Below are 24,323 nucleotides of genomic sequence, written 5' to 3' on the forward strand. Positions count from 1 at the left end.
CCACCTTTTCTTCTTTCATCAAATAGTAATTACTAGGAAATCCCATTTTATCTACTGCTTAGAAAGCTCTTACGATATGAATCAATGAAACAAAAGAAACATTTCTATATTCTGGAGGGTTATGTGAGGCTCACCCTGCCCACATTTCAGACAAATCAGTTAAAATCACCCTTGTGTAAAATTCTAGGGATACTACATGTGAAGAGGAATTTTTTCAGAGATTATCAGGAGATATGCAGCAGGGTACCCCTGGAGCACACCCAAGCCCCTTGCCAAAGCAGAGTGAACAACAAAAGCCTCCCAACCAGGGCCCCAGAAATGCTGTTACTGGACTGGAGTTCCTAATTTTCCTGATTTGTTTTGAAACTTAACCACCCTGCAGTCAAATCCAAAAGGTGCTGTCTTGCCCCATTTTGTACAAGTGGCCAAAATATACTCTCTCCTGCCTTTTGCCCCAGATCTCAGGGAGCTTCATCATGAGTACACTGCTTGTACCTTAGTAACTGTCTTCCATCAGAGCGCTGGAAGCAGGGGATGTGAAGAGGGTGACCTAAAATCATTGGGAGAAACAGCAAAGGAATGCAGATTGAATCTGGAAGCCCTCCAAGGCGCCTTACAGGTCACTCAAAAAACGTGCCAGTGAGTACTTACTGCCTGCTGTGTACAGACATTGGTGGAGGACAGAGTGAAATCTAAGACATGACCTCACCCTCAGGAGGCTGAGTGTATCTTTGGGAAAAGAAAAGCACAAGAGGAGACAGGGTGAGGGCAGGTGCTACAAGAGTTTAGAGGAGGAAGTTTGCTTTAAACTGGGGAGCAGTAGCTAAACTCCCTGACTTTTTTTTAGTTTGTTTTTTTTTTTCTTCTTTGAGAGAGACAGCTGAGAAGGTGAGAGGGGGAAGGAGAGGGCAGGAGCAAAGGGGGGGGGGAAGGGCAGGGGACAGGGAGGGGGAGGAGGAAGGGGAGGGGCAGGGGAGGGAGAAAAGGAAGGGGGATGGGAAGGTCAGAGGGAAAAGCAGACTCCTCAGTGGAGAGAGGGGAGCCCAATGTGGGGCTCGATCCTGGGACCTCAGGATCATGACCTGACCCAAAGGAAGACTCTTAACCAACTGAGCCACCCAGGTGTTCTGAACTCCCTGACTTTTGAAAGGGGCAGTCACTGCTTATACAACTTTCATCCATCCCTCTCCAAGTCTCTCTTCTCCTCCCCTTCCCTCCCTCTGCCATCATACCCCAAGAGTAGAGAGAAAGAGGACAAGAGTGACACCAGAAGATCCAGCCCTTCTTCCTCACCCATAGAAGGTTTAGAATCTTCTACAGCATCTGAATGATCCATTCTAGCCTGGCAGGCTAGAGCGAAGGATCTCCAAAGAGTGAACTATCATATCATAACAAATGAAATAGAACACAGTTGCATTCTGTAAACTGCTAAGCCCTAATAGAAATGTAAGCTTTTATATTGTTGCTATGGTCCTTACTCAGAGTTGAACTTCATCCAAACTATATGGAAGAGAGAACCTTGCATCTTTTTGGACAATTAGTATGTACTCACAATCGTTAATTCTTTTTATCAAAACAAAGGTGAACACATTTTTTTTTTTTTTTTTTTAAGTAATGTCTGCCCAACTAGGGCTCAAACTCATGACCCCGAGATCAAAAGTCACATGTTCTGGTGACTGAGGCAGCCAGGAGTCCTCAAATGTGGACCATTAACAGAATTATTTAAACAAAAGTTCTAGAGGACCCCTCCTTTGTAACTGTACAAGGCATTGAATGAGACTGGGAACTTGGCTCTGTCCTGTACTGACGGAGGTAAAACTACTCAGTTTCCCAAAAAGCATGACAAAAACACCACTTACCCAAGGTCTTCCTGATCAGATATAGCTGATCCACATCTGATTTTCCAGGCCACAGAGGCATTCCTGATAGCAGCTCCGCAAAGACACAGCCAATTGCCCAAACATCTACTGGGGGCCCATACTGTGTGTCCCCCACCAAGAGTTCAGGGGCGCGGTACCACCTGGTGGCCACGTAGTCTGTGTAGTAGTCACTTGGGCCAGCTGGCCAGCGATGGCACATGGAAAACAGACACAACAATGAAAGACTGGAATCTAAACTGGGAGGGGGAAGACCTAAGAAATCAAGTTCATGCCCCATCTTGTGACTTTTCTAAATCAATGGTTCTCAATACTGGTTGCATGTTCAAATCAGTTGAAATTTAGTATTTGTTAAATCACTAATCCTTGGGTCTCATCTCAATCCAATGGGACCAGAAGAATAACTCTTCTCTAGAAGAGACTGAAAATGTATCAGTAGAGTTTTATAGTTATAGCTTACAATTCCCCCAGATGATTCTAATCTGTAGTCAAAGTTGAAAACCACTCTTCTAAAATAGTACTTCTTGCTTCTCAGAAGTACTATTTTAGCAAAAAAAAAAAAAGGTAGCGACTAGGAGAACAACATACTTTTTAAATAACCTCTTTACTGTGGTATAATTTACATATAGCATACATTTTTAAAACACTATATGTATCTACATGTTTTCAGTAATTACGGAATTGTAACTTAGGGCAAGCTCAAGCCCAAAATATATAAAAACCAGCTTTCCACAGCATCTAGAGCCTTTCTCGTATAAAGAATCTTTCTGTCTTTTACAATCACTTAAGGAAACATTGATACTCACTCAAAAGTCGAGCAAATCCAAAGTCACAGAGCTTAATCACTGAATGTTTTGTGATGAGGATATTTTCTGGCTTCACATCTCTATGTATGCACTAGTCATAAAAAATCAAAACAAAAACAGATTATCAAGGAGCAACTATAATATATGAGATAAATATAACTCATGAATATTTAGCAAATCCTGGCAAAATCATTAAAACTTCGACTGGCCTTTTGGATAAAAAGCTGCAAAAGAGCAGCCTAAAATAAATCTAGTACCATACTCATTATGGCCTGAGTCATCCCAAATTCCTAAAGGGCCCAAAAGGACCAAAAAGGAAGAAATGAAAAATGACAAGTAGGGTAGCCAGATAAACAATAAAGTTTTTAATATAAGTATACCCCCCATGAAGTCTTTGGGATATACTTATGCCAAAAAGTTTTAACTCTTTATCTGAAATTCAAGTTTAACTGGGTGCCCTATACATAATCTGGGAAGCCTAGAGCAAAGGGAAAACATGAAAAAGCTCTGGGTGAGGCCTGTATCAGGGCTGTTGGAGCTGCGAGTTGATGCATAAGCAGAATTCACAGTTCAGTTGTTTAACTGAGAACAGAACACAGTCCGCCTGGTAAACAGGACAAGCCCTGGGTCTGCTGAGATAAGCGAGGGAAGAGAAGGGCGGGAATCAGGAGCCTGCCAAGGGACCTCCCTTCCAGCTCTTGACATTCGTCCTGACAAGATAAACAAGGGGAGGCAGCGCTTAGCCTCTGGGGAAAGTCGCTAGATGTCAGCTTTGTCCCACACACAAGAGTTCTTAGAGCTTTATCCACCCCCACGGGATGTGGCCCCCACTCCATAATTTAGACTCAAATCACCTGTGGTTTCCAAACCACAGCTGACACTGTTTAACACGCTAATGTTAGAAGAGTTTATGAGTCTTCACATGATTTTCTTATTAAATAACAATTCTCTTGGCAGAGCACAAATCAACAACCTAATTAAAGATTACATAAAAACAACATTTGGGTCAAAATCCCGTTCGGGGTTCCTAATAATCCTTGCTTCTTCCAAGCCGATTCCTATCTGGGGAAGAATGTTGGATCCCCTTGCATTCTGAGAGACCCTCTTTGGCTTGCAGCTGAAACCCTGGGGTATTCTGGACTTTCTACAGTTTGGAGAGAGGATAGAGGTTCTTCTTGGGCCTGGCCTGGTTCTTCCTCCAAAGGACTTTCAGGGCGAGAGATCAGTGTCAGTGTTTCCCCATGGGTTTTTATTATTCTGGAAAATTTGGGGGAGAGACAATTTCTGAATTATTCTATCACTATCTGTCTGGTTCTCAGCAATTAATGGCCCCAAGGTCACCATTCCTCTACCCCTGGCTTTGCATATTCCTATAAACGGTACACCCATGAATATCATGATGACAGATGGTCAGAGGGACTTGTAGGCAAGAATGTGTTCCTACTCTGTTCTGAGAATTCTTCACAAGTTTCTACACCCGACCAGAACTTCGGGAACTCTCTGGGGAACTTCGGGTATGTGTTGTATTTGTCTTCAGTGTCTCCGATTTTCCTCACTGGGGCCTTTCCTCTCTTGCTCCCTTGTCCTAAAACCTGCTTTCAGGAAAGTGCTAACCCTCACTTGCTATAAACAGCAAGATAAGTTGTCCACACTCCCTGGGATCCATGCATTTTGAAGAGGATTGTAGCCTTCAGCTAGGTGGAGACTCCAAAGGGAGAAGGGCTGGCTGCTTTCATATTTTCTACTACTAGGAAGGCAGCTTCGGAAAGCATCACTTAGAACAGAACACGGCAGGGGCTTCAGCTCCCACCAGCTAAACTGACTCAGAGAGTAGATGAGATGACATAGTGTAGCAAGTCGCCCTAGTGGCCAAAATGAAGGTCTAGTATGGGTGTTTGGCCTATGTGGGCAGGGAGTGGGCACTGTCATTCTGGAGGGAGCAGCAGCCTTCCCAGGACCTGTGGTGTCTCACCTCCTGGGCAGCAGCCCACGGAGCCCCCCACCCAGCCTGTCTCTGGCCAGGAGTATAAGAGTGTCCAAGGTAGGGGCCTCTGTGCTCCAGACTTGGCACTCATATCTCACCAACACAGACACCAACATTTGGGATTTAGGCACGGTGCCTGGGACTCCACCTACTGTGACTCCACAGGCATGAGTCCCTTGGGGTTCCCCCCGCTCTCCAACTTGAGAGTACTGTTGGGTGCCAGACAAATGCAGACTCCAAGCAAATGAGGTTCCAATTTAAATCTGAGTCGTATCTCATCCACATAAATCTACAACTACTTTCTTAACATCACAAAAACACATCTTTTCTGTAACCTGAAGAAGAAAGAATGGCTAGGTTGGCATTTTTAGCCTCTATAGACCCCGACCAGGCTTCAGAAGACTTGGGTGAAAAAGCACATCCGCAAAAGTAGGATATAAACTTTGTCAAAGGCTCTACCTCAGCTTAAGGGCAGCCTTCGGATTTTTCAAGGATGATCATGAGACTTACATCGTGTTTATGGCAAAAATTTACAGCTTGTAATGTCTGCCAAGTTATGCTCTTCACAAGATGTTCTGGTACCCTAATAAAAATAAAGAAGCAACACAAACACATTTTTTAGTGTAGCCACGGAATTCGGCTCAAAAAAAGAAAAAAAAAGTAAGGCTTCAGGAGTGACACATCCAGTCATCTAACTCACAGAGCATCATGGAATGTGAAGGACACGGGTTCAGCACACTGCTGGGTTCTAGAGACGTGAGGTATGGGCAAGGTGAACATCTCCTTCTATAGGAAGGGACCCGTGAAGACTCATGGGGGTTTCCAAAAGTCTTTATGACACCTACTTCCACCACCTGTGATGCTGCGGGAAACGTGCCTGTTAACTTGAGCTCCACTTCCACAAGGAGCTTTTGGTTGATGGAAAGTTAGTTCATATACAGCAAAAGAGGTGTTGCTCTTTTTATTTTTATTTTGTATTTTCAAGTTGCCCCAAACTGATGCCTTGAGACAGAATTTTTTTTTTAAAGATTTTATTCATTTACTTGACAGAGATCACAAGTAGGCAGAGAGGCAGGCAGAGAGAGAGAGAGAGAGAGAGAGAGAAGCAGGCTTCCAGCTGAGCAGAGAGCCCTATGTGGGGCTCAATCCCAGGACCCTGGAATCATGACCCGAGCCGAAGGCAGACGCTTTAACCCACTGAGCCACCCAGGCACCCCCAGAATTCATTTTTCACGCATGGGCACATGGTTTCTCCATAATCCCCAGGAAGCATTTTTTTGCAGGTGATGAAGATTTTTTTTTTTTTAAAGATTTTATTTATTTATTTGTCAGAGTGAGCACGAGCAGACAGAGTGGCAGGCAGAGGCAGACAGAGAAGCAGGCTCCCGCTGAGCAAGGAGCCCGATGTGGGACTCGATCCCAGGATGCTGGGATCATGACCTGAGCCGAAGGCAGCGGCTTAACCAACTGAGCCACCCAGGTGTCCCAGGTGATGAAGATTTTACTGCTGATAGGGAAGAGGTTTACCTCGCACACCGTGTGACAGAAGTGAATAATGATTAAAAATTTCACATAGGGGGGCACCTGGGCGGCTCAGTGGGTTAAAGCCTCTGCCTTCGGCTTGGATCATGATCCCAGGGCCCTGGGATTGAGCCCTGCATCGGGCTCTCTGCTCAGCAGGGAGCCTGCTTCCTCCTCTCTCTCTGCCTGCCTCTCTGCCAACTTGTGATCTCTGTCTGTGAAATAAATAAATAAAATCTTAAAAAAAAAAAAACAAAAAAAAACCAAAAACCTCACACAGGCATCTTGGTTCTTTCCTCATGTTGTTTCTCTCTGGTAGCTAGCTGCATCCACTGGCCCTGTCCTTCTGCCCTGTCCTCTACCACAGCATCTAAATGTGCTCCCACTGCTCCTGGAACTTCTTCCCTGATGCTCGGCTTAGACAACCAGGGCAACCAACAGCCCCAGCAGATCCTTCACGTGAATTAGAAAAAGGCACCTCTTCTTCTTCTTTTTTTAAATACCTTTTTTAAAAAAATTAACATGTAATGTATTATTTGTTTCAGGGGTACAGATCCATGAATCCTCAGTCTTACAGCACTCACCATAGCACATACCCTCCCCAGTGTCCGTTGCCTCTTCTGGGAGCATTTAAAAAATACATTGGGCAATGAGTGAAATGACTATAGAGAGAGCACATTTATTTTTAGAGCCCCTCACCCAAGCAGGACTTACTGTTTTTATGAATCAAACATTAAACTATGGTGGTATGGTCCTCAGCCAGAACTAAGAAGTAAACCAGGGGGGAAACTCTGGAGTAGTTGTGTTAAGGTAACCAAAACGAGTCACTTCTAGGCTCTGGGAGGGGCCCTGGGGCCACTGTTGTCACAGACCAGATGTTCAGGAAATCCTTTCGAGAAGATCAGAGGATGGGCCAATGTGGAGGAAATGAAGAGGCCACTGCCAGGAAGAAGAGAGGGGACATTTCTGGACCAGAACCATGTCCCTGGGCTTGGAGTTGCCTCTCTCCAACTTCTCTCCCTCGTCCTAACGCTGCAGAGGTACAATGCTAGGAAAACTCACCTGTTTAGAAAGAAGGCCTAGAAAAATACAACTAAGAGGAGGACATTCTAGGGAAAATGCTTCCCTCCAGGCTCCACTTTTTGTCCAGAAAAAAATGGAACATATTTTGATTATTTAATGACTTAAAGATTAAGGTTATCAGTGCTAGGACACTTTAGTCTCTAAAAACATATCCCAAAAGAAATGCAAAAGGAGTATTTAAAGGTAAGTTATAATAGCATATTAGCAATGCTCATCTAAGGCTGAGCACATTATGACATAATCCTCAAACATCAAAACCCCCTAGTGTCATCCTGAGTTAGCAACTCACTTCTTTACTACTCCGTTCCTTCTCTTCAAAGCCTTCTCCGAAAGGCCTCAGACTCTATCTCTAAGATCCATTTTAGCGGATGATGATAGGAGCCAAGTTTTCCATTGCCAAAGAAGGGAGTACAAATGTGGGAAGGGATAAAAATAGAATCTGTTTGGTGGTCTTGGGTTGGAATTGGATATACACATACGTACAGAGGGTGCTGGGCAGGAAGGGGCGCATTCTTCGGTAGGATGCTCCAGGAAGCCTCTCTGCTTAAGTCAACATCTGAAGTATGGTGACCAAATTTGTACTATATTTTAAAATGAGAGTCTTCAGGATTTTCTGAGAGATTGGATATAAGAGACAGAGAGGAATCAAGGAATGACACCAAGGTTTTTAGCTTGAGTGGCTGGTCCATGATGGGGCTTTTTCCGGAGGGGAATACTGATAGGAGAGCTGGTTTTGAGGAGGGAAGAAGAGTGGATATATTGAGTTGTTTATCGGACATCCAAAGGATATTCTGGGTGAGTTGTTCTGAATTCACAAGGAAGGTCAAGCTGGAAATCTAAATTTGGGAAGCATGAGCCTATGGATGGCGTTTGGAGCCAGAGGACTGGAAAGCCGCTTAAGGAGTGAATACAGCAAAAGAAGAGAGTCAAAGTCTTGAGGCCCTCAACAGGTAGAGGTCAGAAGGCAGAGAGGGATTCAGCCAGAGACTGAGGTTGAGCAGGGAGGAAAGCAGGGTGACACTCAGGAAAAACAGTGTTATCTGAGCCAACAGAAGAAAGTATTTTAAAGGACTTCTGAATTAAGATGGTGGATTGAGCAAACCTATCTAATTGCACTCCCTCTCCAAACCTGACTGCAACTGCACTGAGAGATTTTTTTTTTTTTTTCCAAAACAAAAATGCTACATGGCCTGAGAGAACAAGAGAAGAGATAATAGCAACACATTTTGGAATCCAAATTGACAATACATCCTGGAATGCTAAAACCTAAGCCTGAAGAGGGGAATATGGGAGACCAACCAATTTATCCAAAAGAATCCTTTAAAGGGGCAGAAACCAGCAGCCAAGATTCTATGGAAGTGGGAGGGAAAGAGTGTAGAAAATCTGCTCTAGAAACCATCAAATCCCTAGATCCCTTCCCCTACTCTATTCCAATAGGAAGCACTCTTCCCCCTACCTAGTAGAAGGCTGAAGTTTTGTTTTCTGGAGAGTGTAAAATGGAGGACATTTGGTACAGCTGAGATTGTGGATACTGTTCCAAAAACAGAGGATTAAATGATTATGTACATACTAACTGTTGAATGCTGAGGGTCCCCAGCCCTCTTCCCGACTGGCTTCTGACAAACCATACTTCACTTTCAAAGGAAAATACTGGAAGACTTTTTGGGGGGAAGCCTAGGAGGAAAGATACGAAAATTCTGACGTTGGGGTTCCCCAGCAAATGAACCAGCCAGGTAGCCCCACAGTGAAACCCAGAGCTTCCAACAGCACCCTACTCTTAACCATGGGCACACAACCAGAGACTATAGGAGGCCTAAGAAAAACCTCAAATGAGAAAGGCAGCGACCAAAACAGAAAAAAGCAACTTAAAAGAAAGAGAAACCATAGAGAGTGAAGAGAACATTAAAAAAACAAAAACAAAACCAAAAACACCCCCAATATCTTCAGGAAGAAAAAGAAAGCTGTTGCATCCATGAAATAAGAACAAGATACTATAAAAAAGCAAGAGGACCTGAGACCCACCCTGCCCTAGGCTTGAGGGAGGTGGGGGACTTTAGGATAATCACCCGTGACCCACAAAGAATAACCAGCCCCTAAAAAGGAAGTAAGCCATTGAAGATGTTATCTATAGAGATGTTAAAAGGATTTAAGTTCCCTGGTTAGCCTTCTATAAAAGACCAACCCTAAAGGCCCCTCTCATTCTTGAGAGCTTTTCCTGTATCTTTACTTAATAAACTTCACTTGCTTGGGGCGCCTGGGTGGCTCAGTCGTTAAGTATCTGCCCTCGGCTCAGGTCATGATCCCTGGGATCAAGCCCGGCATCAGGCTCCTTGCTGGCAGGAAGCCTGCCTCTTCCTCTCCCTCTGCCTCTGCCTGTGTTCCTCTCTCGCTGAGTCTCTGTCAAATAAATAAATAAAATCTTTCAATTAACTAATTAACTAGTTAATTAGTTAATTATTTCTGTTGCTTTACTCACCAAAAAAAAAAAAAAAAAAAAAAGAAAAGCAAGAGAACCACTCAGAGTCCAGAATCCAAATAACCAAAGGCCCAGAACAAGAAAATAGAGAAACCAAAGCCCCGGAAATCAGCAACAAGACAATTCAATTTTTTTTCTCAGACAGAAGGAGCTTACCAAGTACCAACACAAGGGAATAAAAGTAAGGCCCGTGATTCTCATAATTCAGAATTCTGTGAACAAAGAGAGGGTTCCCTAAGCTTCTGGAAATAAAAAAAAACAGGACTTTTACTCAAATCTCTGTCTTTTTAAACCTCTCATACACAGTTCTGAGGAAGCCCCTGGAGGATACATCCAATCAAAAAGAAGGAAACCATAAAAGAAAATCACTTGAAACAAAGAACACTGGACACCTGCCACACCAGAGGGAAGTGATGGGAATCTCCAGGAGGATGGGGAAGGGGGATGCCACATGATAATGGCATTCCAGGCCCTGAAAACAGCCCACCCAGACTGGAACAGCCTGACGCAAGAGCAGCCATGTTGAAGGTTGTCATCACCATGCCCTCTGCCTTATACTCTCTCAGATAAATATGAAGATATTCAACCAACAAAAGCTTTGGAGGAGTCTGCGTCCATGTCCAAATTCTGAGTGCCAGCTTATGCTTTCCTTGTAGACAATTCCATAAACAAAGGCAAGTTCTAATCAGAATGCTGTCTGGTGAGTCAAGAATCTTGGAATGAGGGAAAGTAGGCAGTTGGTTGTTGTCATTAGCCTCAGCTAGCTTACATACTTACTTACTTACACCCATCCCCAAATTAGGAAGGTCTTGACATTAGATAAAACATATACAATCAGTCCAATCTGACAAGCCCAGCAGCCATTTTATCTCTTTGAGATTGCTTTGCCTGTAAGGTTACCTCTGCCCTGATGGTTTCACAAAATAACTCTCAGAAAGCCATCTCCTGTCTCTCCCTTCGAAGACTTTGGGGGAAGGGTATGCTGTAACCCTAATGTCCTAATAATAAAATTGAAACGAGGGGCGCCTGGGTGGCTCAGTGGGTTAAAGCCTCTGCCTTCAGCTCAGGTCATGATCCCAGGTTCCTGGGATGGAGGCCCGCATCAGGCTCTCTGCTCAGCGGGGAGCCTGCTTCCTCCTCTCTCTCTCTCTGCCTGCCTCTCTGCCTACTTGTGATCTCTGTCTGTCAAATAAATAAAAATCTTCAAAAAAAAAAAAAAACTGTAAAAAAAAATAAAAATAAAATTGAAACGAGAGAAACATAAATTGTTGTGTGATAATGAAGAGATCAAACTGATTTTCAAAAACATCTTCAGTTACATGGGAGATGGTAGAGATGATGAAGAGAATACAGATCTCTTTCTGGCATTCTCAACACTTGAAACATCCTTCCTGCTATGGCTCTTCTAATACTTGGGACAGTCCAAGAAGCCAAACCATCAACATTCACCAAAGCTTCATTTCTCCACAGGGCTACAACAAAAACAAACATGGGGAAGGAAGGACTGGCCGTGCTCCTAGAGAAATACTATGTTCTTAGGAATTTATTCTATGGAAATATTTATGCAAGTAGTTGTTCATTTTAGTCTTGTTAGAGATAGAGAAAAAGTAGAAACAATCTAAATATTTATCAGTGGGGGAACTAAAGAAAGAAACTGTGGTATATTTGTACAATGGAATGCCACGCAGCCATTTTAAAAATATAAAAGTAGAAATATTTATATTGGGAGACAATTCCTGAATACACTTGAAAAAATACATAACTACCTGATGTGGAATACAATCTATTTAAATACAGATATGCAAGGAAAAATAATTAGAAAACAATTTCTCAATCTGTGAATTTTACTTATTTCTTTGTTTCTGTGTTCCTTGAAACATTATTGGCACAAACAATATATCACTTGCAATCTAAAAAAGACAGATTTTTTAGTGTTTTATAAAAGTTATGGAATTCTACTGACAGAATTTGAAAACTTGCAGTATTAACCTTTAACCTTTTCCCACCAGCTGTTGTTTGCACCAACTACATGAGAGTCAGACGTGGACCCAGTAGTATTGGAAAAGAACCAGTGAAATATTGTTTCTGGTTGTACTTACAGAAGGATAGAAAAATGAGGAGCGAGTACGGAAACTAGTCATTTACCAAACTTTGACAGAGGAGAGACCAACAGTTGAAAGAATACTAAGTACAAAGTATGTTAAGGTCTGCTGAAGATAAGGAATGGTAATACATTTGTTTTGAAGGCAAATATAAACAACATGAGCCCAGCTCTGGGAATTACAACAGATACATATTGATGTCACTGTAGCAGGATACATATTTTGTGGCATAAACTTGCTTGTTGGGAGCAACGTGAATTTGAATCTTCTTCAAAAGCTTTCCAAAGAAGTCCAAGAAGGTACAAATACGATAATAAGGAGATGAATTAGCATCCATTTTAGATTCAAAGTAGAGACAGGTCTTTGAGTCTGATTTGGCAAGAATGATTTTTATTATTTTAATGATTAACAATTACCACAGTGATAAATGGAACATGGAGGAAATATTACAAAAAACATAAGTAAAGGGCGCCTGGGTGGCTCAGTCGATTAAGTGTCTGCCTTCTGCTCAGGTCATGATCCTGGGGTCCTAGGACTGAGTCCTGTGTCTGGGCTCCCTGCTCAGTGGGGAGTCTGCTTCTCCCTCTGTCCCTCCCCTCTGCTCATGCTCTCTCTCTCTCAGTCCTCTCTTACTTGCTCACTTGCTCTCTCTCAAATGAATAAATAAAATCTTAAAAAATAAATAAATAAAGTAAAAAGTATCTGTAACAATCATAACTCAAACTATCACTATTATAACATTAAGAGTACATCATTTTCCTTTTTTCTATCTGTATGTAAATTCTATGAAAGTGAATATGTATTTTTATTACATTCATTTTGCAACCACTCGTGAACATTTTTCTATTCCAATGTACTTTTTTTTTTTAAAGATTTTATTTATTTATTTGTCAGAGAGAGAGAGAGTGCACACAAGCAGGCTGAGACAGAGAGAGAAGCAGGCTTCCCGCTGAGCAAGGAGCCTGATGCGGGACTCGATCTCAGGACCCTAGGATCATGACCTGAGCCAAAGGCAGCGGCCCGAACCACTGAACCACTCAGGCATCACAAAGAGGAAGTTGTACTTCAAGCTGGAAGCTTTTTTTTTTTTTTAGATTTTGTTTATTCAGAGAGAGAGAGTGAAAGAGAGAGAGCATGAGAGGAGGGAGGGTCAAAGGGAGAAGCAGACTCCCCATGGAGCTGGGAGCCCAATGTGGGACTTGATCCTGGGACTCCGGGAACATGACCAGAGCCGAAGGCAGTCGCTTAACCAATTGAGCCACCCTCAATGTATGTTTTACCTATAAGCATGATTCTTAGCGGCCCCACTATATTCTATTGCAAAGATACACCACAATTTACTTAACTGATCCTCTATTATTGGACATTTCAGTTGTTTTCCAATGTTTTCACTATTAAAAAATCTTTTAGCAGTGCGCCCGGCTGACTGTCAGTACAGCAGGCAAGTCTTGATCTCAGGATCATGAGTTCATGCCCCATGCTGGGTGCAGAGCTCATTTAAAATATTTTTTAAAAATTAAAAAAAAAAAAAAACCATAAAAAATCCTTTAGCAATAAACACTTTTATAACTAAAGTTTAATGCATGTACTCAATTTTCTTTTCATTGTAAATTGTTAGAAGTAGAATTGGTCTAAAATTATGCCTCTAAGGCTTTTATTTTTATTTATTTATTTGTTTATTTTAAAGATTTTATCTATTTAAGAGAGAGAAACAGCAGTGGGAAGGGCCAGAGGGAGAGAGAGACAGAGAGAGAAGGAGACTCCGTGCTAAGCACCCAGGGATCAGGACCTGAGCTGAAGGTAGATGCTTAAACAACTGAGCCACCCAGGCGCCCCTCTCTAAGGCTTTTTTTTTTCTCCAGTGTTCCAAGATTTATTGTTTATGCGCCACACCCAGTGCTCCATGTAATCCGCACCCTCCTTAATATCCACCACCAGGCTTACCCCAACCCCCCACACCCCCCTTCCAAAACACTTAGTTTGTTTCTCAGAGTCCACAGTCTCTCGTGGTTCATCTCCCACTCCGATTTCACCCCTTCACTTTTCCTTTCCTTCTCCTAATGTCCTCCATGTTATTCTTTATGTTCCACAAGTAAGTGAAACCATATAATTGACTTTCTCTGTTTGACTTATTTCACTCAGCATAATCTCCTCCAGTCCTGTCCATGTTGATAGAAAAGTTGGGTATTCATCCTTTCTGATGGAGGCATAATATTCCATTGTATGTATGGACCATATCTTCTTTATCCATTCGTCTGTTGAAGGGCATCTTGGCTCTTTCCACAGTTTGGCGACTGTGGCCATTGCTGCTATGAACATTGGGGTACAGATGGCCCTTCTTTTCACTGCATCTCTATCTCTGGGGTAAATACCCAGTAGTGCAATTGCAGGGTCATAGGGTAGCTCTATTTTTAATTTCTTAAGGAATCTCCACACTGTTTTCCAAAGTGGTTGCACCAAATTGCATTCCCACCAACAATGTAAGAGGGTTCCCCTTTCTCCACTTCCTCTCCAACACTTGTTGTTTACTGTCTTGTTAATTTTGGCCATTCTAACTGGTGTAAGGTGGTATCTCAATGTGGTTTTGATTTGAATCTCCCTGATGGCTAATGATGATAAAGTTTTTCAAGTGTCTGTTAGCCATTTGTATGTCTTCTTTGGAGAACTGTCTGTTCATGTCTTCTGCCCATTTTTTGACATAATTATCTGTTTTTTGAATGTCAAGTTTGAGGAGTTCTTTACAGATCTTGGATATCAGCCCTTTGCACTGTCATTTGCGAATATCTTCTCCCAATCCGTGGGTTGCTTCTTTGTTTTGTTGACTGTTTCCAGTGCCATGCAGAAGGTTTTTATCTTGATGAAGTCCCAAAAGTTCATTTTTGCTTTTGTTTCCTTTGCCTTTGGAGACATGTCTTGAAAGAAGTTGCTGTGATCAGAAAAGACTCTGATTTGCTAAGGAAATGTTGAAAAAGAAAAATAAAGCTGGGGGCATCATGTCGCCTAATTTCAAGGTTTACTACAAAGACAGCATGGTACTGGCAGAAAAACAGACACATAGATCAATGCAACAGAGTTGAGAGTCCAGAAATGGACCTGCAACTCTATGGTCAAATAATCTTCAACAAAGCAGGAAAAAATATCCAGCGGAAAAAAGACAGTCTCTTCAATAAATGGTGTGGGAAAATTGGACAGCTATGTATAGAAGAATGAAATTCTCTAAGGCTTTAAACACACAGTGCCAACCTGCCTTCTGGGACAGGTTGCTCCAGCAATATACTGATAATTTCCTCTGACAATATTAGGTTTTAGAACGTCTAATCAAAGTAACTATCTTAAAATGAAAAATCATCAAAACATGGTTATATTACCCTTCTCCAAAACCATCCTGTAAGTATCAATTTATTGGTTTACTAACTTGGTCATTCCGTAAGTATTAGGGATGTACCAAGTGCCAAAAATTAGGCTAGAAGATACTGGGGATACACAGGGGAAGAAGGCATAGGACTTGCCCTTGAAGGTTTTATAGTTTCCCTTGCAAATGGGATATATAATAGAAACAATCCCAGAAGATGTGACAGATGCCAGAGAAAGGAACTCCTGACTCTCCTCAGTGTCAGCTAAAACAGCTCCCACAGAGGGGGTCATATTTGAACTATAGCTGAAGGACAAGCAGGAGTTTGCTAAGCTGAGTCGACAAGGAACAGCAACGCAGACTGAAAACCCCATGTCTTGCTTGAAGCTCAGAATGCCAAGGATTCTGTGGGGATGGTGTCATGTTTTATTCAACAAACTGGTAAGAAAAGGGACTGTGGAGAGAAAGAAGTCTTGTGTCCCCTGCTGGGACCACATTCATAAGCTTTGGGGAGTGATTACAGGATTTTATGTAGAGGACTGGCATGATCCACTTCATATTTTATAAATTTGTACTTAGAAATAGAATAAAGTGAGGCACCTTGGTGGCTCTGTCATTAAACATCTGCCTTTGGCTCAGGTCATGATCCCAGTGTCCTGGGATCGAGCAACATTATCAGGCTCTCTGCTCAGCAGGGAGCCTGCTTCTCCCTCTCCAGCTCCCTCATGCTTGTGTTCTCACTCTCGCTCTCTCTATCATAAATAAATAAAATCTTTTAAAAAAAAAATAGAAATAGAATAAAGGGATCACAGGACACTTTTCGGACAAGTGTACCACCCCAAGGAGGACCCCTCCCGACCCCACACTGGGAAAACATTAACAAACCACCCTTTGTTGATATTGTTTCACAGATCACACATGAGACTGAAGGAAAACAGCAGTCCTCTGACCTCTAGGGTATCAGATCAACAAGTCACCGCACCTCAGACCTGCAAGTCCCCTTCAACTCTACCGGCTCCAAAACCCTCATTTTCACAGGTGAGAACGCCAGGAAGCAACTTGCCAAAGGTCACACACGGGATGCCGACCCACTTTTACCGGGAATGTGTTTACAAAGTGTTATTCTATAGGATGAGATTTCTCAGCTGAAAAAGAAAATGTTCCTATGAATTTCAAAATCATTGGTTGATACAGTTTAACGACATTTATTCCTTAACGAAGACAAGCAAAAATTTGAAAGTCTTTAAAATAGATTGGAGTATTGCCAAATATTCTGTATAATGGAAAATAACTTCTATTTTTTAAAAAGATTTTATTCATTTATTTGAGAGAGAGAGAGAGAGTATGAGCAGGGGGAGGGGCAGAGGGAGAAGCCAAGTCCCTGCTAGCAGGGTGCCCTACGTGGGGCTCAATCCCAGGACCATGGGATCATGGTATGGGCTGAAGGCAGACACTTAGCCGACTGAGCCACCCAGGTGCCCCAGTAACGTCTAGTTTTGCAACAAACTAACCAATAAAAAAAAAAATCGTGAAACTTCAAAATAAATGAATATAATCTGGCTTAGAATAAATCTTATTTTTCAAGTTTGTTCATTTATTAGCATTCCTTAGGTCAGTCTTATATTGACAAACCATGGCACGTGTTCATTTGGAAATGTTGCTTGTACTTAAACCACACACATATCTACTGGTCTTCCCCTTCCCTAACCCACCTCCATATTAAAGCATTTTCTATCTCCTGGAACATATATAACATATATAACACACATATATAACATATAACATATATAGCATATACATATATTTATAACATATATAAATGTTATATATGTTATAACTCCACTAGCTGGTGGAGTTAAAGAAAAAATCTGCTTTCAAAACTCTAATCATTCCTTGTCCAGTCTTTTTTTTTTCCTTTTGCACAAACTCTATGCCAAAAAAAGAACAGACTCCCACTTTCAGTCCCCCACTAATCTGTGTTTCCAAGTGACTCAATCTAACATGATTAATCAAACGTCCTGCAACATCTCCCGAGTACCACAGACCCAGAAGAATTCATACTAATAGGCTTAATTGAAGTGTCAGTTGTGAGCTGTCAAAAGAACAAATATCAACATGCTAAATGTTTTCTCCCTTGAACATAATTTCTCCGTATCAATGACTTTCTGAAGGGAGGTGTCTGTTCCCTTGGCTCTCTTTGGCTGTGTAAATTAACACCAAAAGCCTGTGCCATGGTTACTTACAAACCACAAGCCACTTTAATCCCATTTGCCTGGATATCACGGTTGATCATGTAGGTACCACCACGTGGCAAAGAGCAAGCCCTCGGTCAGGGCTTGAAGGCATTGTTGAAAGAGCCACAGGCTCTAGACTCCAGAGTGTGAATGTGAGCAGGATCGGGGTGCCACTTTCCCAGTCTGATATCCAACACCACTCTGCATATTGTTGCTAGCCAAAGCGGGGCTCCCAGGCACCCAGCAAAAGGACAACATGAGATATCCTTCACTGCTCACTTGTTTGAAGTCTATTTGCCATTCAACTCAAAGGCCACCTCCTCCAGGAAGTCATCTTTGACTGACCCGCTTGGAGTTACATCTTCCAGGGCCTGCTAATCATTCTAGCGATTGGCCCCAGGGATAGTTGCATCACCTGACCTGAGGCAGAGTTTTCCAATGGACTTTATATATGCAGATGCCTTCTTCTAGGACTTTCCTCTCAAGTGGCTACAGAGGTTGAGAAAAGCTTGCAGCCAGGCTTCCTAGTTCAAATTTTCCCCCTCTATCACATGCCACGTACACATACCTTCCCAAATCCATCATTCCCAAATGAGTCTTGTGAGACTCATCTGCAAGGCAGAACGAAGCCAGCATAGAGAAGAGTCGAGAGAGAAAACATGCACCACCCATGGTGTTCTGCCTTTTAAACACCCAGCCGAGGAGGGGTAGATGGGCACTGAAATCTAGCCTGTGCTCTGCTCACTCTGGCGAGGGGCTACCTTCAACCAGAGGAAAGGACACACACACCCTTTTTTTGCAGACAAAGGCTCTGTCTGCTCACCAAGCCTTCTTGTAATGTCTGTGCTGCAGATGGATGGGTGATAAGATCATCAGAGCCTCCAGGATTTCACCATCCTTCCCAGGCTCAGCCACTGCCACAGTCTTTTCACCTAAACTTGCCTCAGTGGGTTCTGGTCCCTTGTCACCAAAGAATTCCTAACCGATACAGGAGATCAGACGCCTAGATCGTTCTGGGTGAAATGGCACGTTTGCTCTAGCCTTAAACCTCCCCTTGGCTGTTGTCTCTGGACTCATGCTTTGAATCTCCAAGTCCTTACACTTCCCTAGCCAGGTGCGACTAACCAGTAATAGCCTTCTTTTTCTTTCTCAGAGACACAGATAGTCTAACAAAGAAATTAAGTTCAACAAATAATGCTGCATTTTATTCTTGAACATGAGGACTTATGACCGCTGTCCCAACCTTTTCAATAACTCTTCTGCTGTCGAGCCCAGCTGTGCAAAGATCACCTGCTCCTGCTTGGTCGGCAAAAGGGCCCCTGTTCATCTTCCTTTGTAAATCCCGGTGTGTGCTGCTGTGGTTCGTGTGTAAGGAACGATCACTCACCCTCTTTGGTGTCTGTCCAACTCATGGAGAACTGTGTGGTCACAGTACTCAAACACCAGGTGAAGCTTCCGCTTCTTTCTGAAGACTTCGATGAGGTTCACAAGGTTGGGATGCTTGAGTTGCTGAAAACACAGAAAACAAGGTTTGCCAAGCTGGGGCTGTGAAGGATAGCTTTCTCTAATTCCAATCCAAGAAAAAGAGAGCGGTTTGTGCTTTAGGAAGTTTCTTGTCTTGGGTTAAAGGAAACTGCAAATGGTATGAACTTACAGCTCCCAAGGAGCTCTTAGCAGCTAGGAAATGATTACAGCCTCACCCAGGTGGCTGGTGAAAGCAAAGAGAGAGATGAGAAGTCTGGAAAAGAAAGGAGAATGAAAAATCGGGGGCGATTTTTAGTTAACGCAAACTCATCCTTTAAGGCTCAGATCAAATGTCTCTGCCTAAAGAGGGGTCTCTGGATCTCCTCCCCAGGCTGGTTTGGTGTCCCTGTATGTCTTATAGTCCCCCTGAAATAGATCTCCTTGGCAATCCTCTGGAATTACCAAATAATCGTTTATTTGACTCTTCAATGTCTTCTGCTGTCAGTAGATACAATAGATGAAACCACTGAAAATAAGAATCATGACCTCAAGATTCTCTTATTTCCTCCAAATGATGTGGCTGTACCCCTAGCACAGGGCCTCACGCATAATAGACATTTGACAATTATTTGTGAATGAATGAGTAAATCATGTTTCCTAGGTTGATGAAATATTTTAAAACAGAAGAAAGAGGAATACTCGTTAAGCCAATGTGCCTGAAGGTGTGTATCTAGAGAAAAAAAAAAAAGGTCGGAATCAGGGTTGTGTTGCCAAGGCTAAATCTTGCTCTTAACTTCCTAGACCCTTCTGTCTGCAATCCTGTCGGAAACACGGCAATTAGGCAAATGAATTATTGTAAAGAGAGTCAAAATGATTAACTTTCTTCAGGGCATGAAGGCCTTCCAACAGCTGGCTAAGAAACAAAAGAGGAAGCCAGATGACATTACCACTGCCTCAATTCTAGCAGTCAAAGCAAAGCACAAGACACCCCCATGCCCAGATTCTGTCCTGAGGAAGCCCAGGATGAAGAAGCCCAATGGGAGGGAGGCCCAGGCATCCTGGCAGAGCTCAGCCCCCAGCCGAGCCACCTACACTCAGCTTCAAGAGTGAACCCAGGCAAGGCCTACTGAAGGAACACAAACCGCAAACCATGGAATTGTGAGAAACAAAAGATTCTTGTCCGGAGCTCCTGAGTGTGGGGGAGGTTATACCGCCATAGAGCAACAGATAACCTGTACTAGGTCCCAGGGACTTCTGGATACTACAGACACCCACACCCCATTCCCAGAGACCCTGAACTGGTCTTAGGTAGGGGCCAGGCATTTGTTTTTTTTCCTCAGAATTCTCTGGGTGATTCAATATGTAGCCAGAGGTATTGATCACAGACAAGCAGATATTTCATAAGAGGTAAAGGTGTTAGGAGAAAAAGTGAAGAAGTGGAACTGCTAGCTGTACCACAGTCGTGCGGGCGAGAAGAGAGGCAGCCAGCAAGAGGAATATGGAAGAAGACAGCTATTTTCTCGTTTTCTTTGTAATATCCCTCTGTGTCTTCGAGTTGTGAAGTTCCTCCTCTAGATACTATGCTTGATGAAACAAATATAAAACAGCCACGATACTCTACAGGCTGTTAGTCCCATGTGGGCCTTGGAACAGAGGGCCCTCGAAGCTACAAAACCTCACATTTATGGTAACATACCTGGAAACTTCTAGCCTGAGTTAGCATTTTCCAGAATAGTAGAACAGATCTGACCACTGTCTTACACCAAAGAATCACATCGGCTTAGATGCCTCCAACAGTGAACAACCAGTTTGAGGGGGCTAAGTGGCAGCATGAAGACAGAATTAGCAGAAAACAGGTTTCCTTTCAGGCTCTGTAACAGTGCTATCCATAGGTCCAGACTTCAAATCTTAGATAATTTTTTTTAAAGATTTTATTTATTTATGACAGTGAGAGATTGCAAGAGCGGGAATATAAGCAAGGGAGGAGCTAGAGAGGGAGAAGCAGGCTCCCCGCTGAGCAAGGAGTCCTATGTCGGGCTCTATCCCAGGACGCTGGGATCATGACCTGAGCAGAAGGCAGATGCTTAACTGACTGAGCTACCCAGGCACACCTAAATCTTAAGATTCTTAAAAAAAAATTTTTTTTAAGATTTTATTTATTTAGGGGCGCCTGGGTGGCTCAGTGGGTTAAGCCTCTGCCTTTGGCTCCGGTCATGATCTCAGGGTCCTGGGATCCAGCCCCGCATCGGGCTCTCTGCTCAGCAGTGAGCCTGCTTCCTCCTCTCTCTGCCTGCCTCTCTGCCTACTTGTGATCTCTCTCTTTCTGTCAAATAAATAAATAAAATCTTTAAAAAAAAAAAAGATTTTATTTGAGAGAGAGCATATGTGTGTGCACAAGCACAAACAGGGGGGAGAGTCACAGGGAGAGAGAGAAGCAGACTCCCTACTGATCAGGGAGCCCAACATAGGGTTCAATTGCAGGGTCCTGGGATCATGACCTGAACTGAAGGCAGACGTTTAACAGACTGAGCCAACCAGGTGCCCCCAGATTTTAGAGTCTTTCAGTTTTCTGTGATTCTTTTCCATGTTCCGTATGTAGTCCTCACTTTTATCTCTAGGCACAAGTACAAATCTATTAGTTGACTACCCAGACCTTCTCCAGATGCCAAGACTGGTGCCTCCATCTTGTCCCGCCCACATCCGCAGGGATCACTGCAGGGCACTGTGGCATGAGGGTAAAACCCGAAGGCCCTCTCAACTTTGGAAAACCTGAACCCTGGAAACTATAAGGTATTCTATTCAAATAACACGTAGATTCTTTCCAGTGTGTGGCTGTTGTAAGTAAAGTGTCGATGAATCATTTACTCGTTGGTTGACCTTAACTTTGAGGAAGGTTGGGCTTCCATTTCCATCCATGGGAGTAGGGGGCTGAAGGGCTACTGTGAGCCTGCCATGCAGAGTGAGCTCAACAATGTCGGGCACATGGGGACCTCTCCGTGGAGGATAACTGCTAATATCACTATTGGGAGTTAGAGCTATTTTATTCGGGATGATTTTCTCTATTCAGCATATTCAACAATTATTTCTTTATTTTAATGCATTAGTTAAAGTCGTAAGGCTATAGAGACAAATAAAGCCAGCCCTGCCCCTACCCTCATGGAGCTTAGAACCTAAGATGGTGAGTAAATAGTGAACATGTAATTATAGATACGAGAAATGTCACAAAAAAACAAGACAAAGGGTGCTGAGTTTGCGGTTGGTGGGTAGTCCAGGGAAGATCTCCTTGAGAAAGTTAGGTAGACACCACCTAGAAGCACCAGAAATACAACTTTATGGCTCTAGAGTTGGCCAAATTGTTTTCCAAAAGGATCATACATATTTACAGCTGTCAGGAGGAGGAGAGTACTTTTTACCATCCCATGGCCGGCTCTGAGGTTCATAGAGACCTTTGAGGTTGGTGATGTATATCGTCAAATTGCTTCCGGCAACACACGTCATGTGACTTTTAAACCATGTGTGTCTCCTAACCCCCTCCATGAGATAACTGGTATGTCACTGAAAATGGGCCACTTACTTACTTCTCCACTTATTTTCAGAACAAACTTAATTAAGAAAAATTGGTCACTAAGACCAAATTCTACTTAGGACTTATAAATTATAAATACTTTAAATTATTAACTGTCTCTAGGTTGCCAGGATTCTGGGTGACCAGAACACATTCCAGAACAGCAGATATCTGGAACTCATTCCCAGCTAATGTTCATTTATTCGACAAAGATCTACAGAGCTCGTGCTCTGTCTCAGGTACTGTTATAGGCACTAGAGACACACTGGTGAATGGGACGGAAGACTCAGGCATTAAAAAAGTGGCATGAAGAGCTCTGCATGTAGATTAGGCTACCTCAGAGGAACTGTTCCTGAGGACGTGGCCTTGAGCTGAGTCCTGGAGGGTGAGAAAGGTCTGACCAGACCAAGGTCAGGAGTGGTGGTAGAGGTGGCTTTCCACAAAGAGAACTAGCCCTGGACAGAAGGGGATTTAGGCCACTTAAGAACTGAAAGACAGGGGCACCTGGGTGGCTTAGTTGTTGTGTCTGCCTTCCGCTCGGGTCGTGATCTCAGGGTCCTGGGATGGAGTCCCGCTTCATGCTCCCTGCTCAGCGAGGAGCCTGCTTCTCCCTCTCCCACTCCCCTTGCTTATATTGCCTCTCTCACTGTGTCTCTCTTTGTCAAATAAATATATAAAATCTTAAAAAAAAAAAAAAAGAACTGAAAGAGTGTGGCTTGAGGGTCAAGTGCATGGAACTGAAGCCAGTTTGACAGTCAGGAGCTCAGTCCTGTAGGACCTCGAGGGCCAGGCTAAGAAATTTACACTTTATCCCAAGTGTAATGGGAAGCTACTGGAAAGAATTTTAGGAAGATGTGATATGATAATACTACTGGTAAAAAAAATTTTTTAAGATTTTAGTTATTTATTTGATAGAGAGAGAGGGAGCACAAGCAAGGGGAACAGCAGAGGGAAAGGGAGAAACAGGCTCCCCACTGAGCAGGGAGCCCAATGCAGAGCTTGATCCCAGGACTCTGGGATCATGACCTGAGCCAAAGGCAGATGCTTAACCAACTGAGCCACCCAGGCGTCCCCCATTTGGGTTTTTGCAAGCTCACTCTAGTGGCTGGATACAGAATGGTTTGGAGGAGGCAACATGGTGAAAGGAGACCAGGGCAGAGCACACTGACAGCTGAGAGACGATGGTGGCTTGAACCAGGCAGAGGAGGGAGATGGTGAGAATGGCAGATGGGATGGGAGATGTATTTTGTTATTAGAATATTCAGGATGTGGTAATGGACTGGAGGTGAGGGATGAGGAAGATGGAGGTGTTAAGAATGACCAAAGGATTGTATAATGGGGCAGATGGTGGTGCCATCACTGAGGGGAGGAGCAGGTTTTGGGGGGTATGAAACTACTGTTTTGGGCAGGTTGAGCCGGCAGGGACTCTGAGATATCAAAGCAGAATTGTCAGGTTGGCTGGAGTTGGAGCTGAAGACAAAAGCTGGGGAGTTGGCGTGGGCGTAAGTGAAGTCCTGGGTAGATATGAATTGCTAGTACAGCAAGCAAGAAAGGAAGAGGCCCATCGAACCCCGGCACAAGATGTATGGTGAGGAGGAAGGAGAGGACAAAGAAGAAACTCCCTCTAGAGAAGAGAGAAGACAGCAGAGCATGAGGGATGGGCATATCATGGAAGGAGGAAGTAGCCCCGGTGACAGAGGCTGCTGGAAGATCAAGCGAGGAGCAGGCTTCCCCAGGCGGCTGTGTGACCTCTCTGGAAGCCGAATCAGTGCAGGACTGAGACCAGGAGCCAGGTCCTACGGACTTAGCCTCTCAACCTTCCCCGTTGCTCTCTGTTGACCTCCCCATACCTTGGGGGC

The 24,323-nt window shown here is 43.4% G+C and overlaps 1 protein-coding gene across 2 annotated transcripts in view; it reads right to left on the reverse strand.

Moving 5' to 3' along the window:
• The window catches only part of LOC111138669 (cyclin dependent kinase like 1), a 53,604-nt gene that overhangs the window by 7,664 nt on the left and 21,617 nt on the right, over window positions 1-24,323 (reverse strand). For both annotated transcript variants that reach the window (XM_022490680.1, XM_022490679.1), the window contains exons 2-5: window positions 18,823-18,944; window positions 5,178-5,250; window positions 2,684-2,774; window positions 1,860-2,060 (exon numbers count right to left, since the gene is read on the reverse strand). In XM_022490680.1, coding sequence (XP_022346388.1) covers window positions 1,860-2,060; window positions 2,684-2,774; window positions 5,178-5,250; window positions 18,823-18,944 — 487 coding nt within the window. The remainder of the gene's footprint in view (window positions 1-1,859; window positions 2,061-2,683; window positions 2,775-5,177; window positions 5,251-18,822; window positions 18,945-24,323) is intronic.

Source organism: Enhydra lutris, unplaced genomic scaffold (assembly GCF_002288905.1).
Source record: "Enhydra lutris kenyoni isolate GAN:26980312 unplaced genomic scaffold, ASM228890v2 scaffoldscaffold4, whole genome shotgun sequence".
Taxonomy (NCBI): Eukaryota; Metazoa; Chordata; class Mammalia; order Carnivora; family Mustelidae; genus Enhydra; species Enhydra lutris.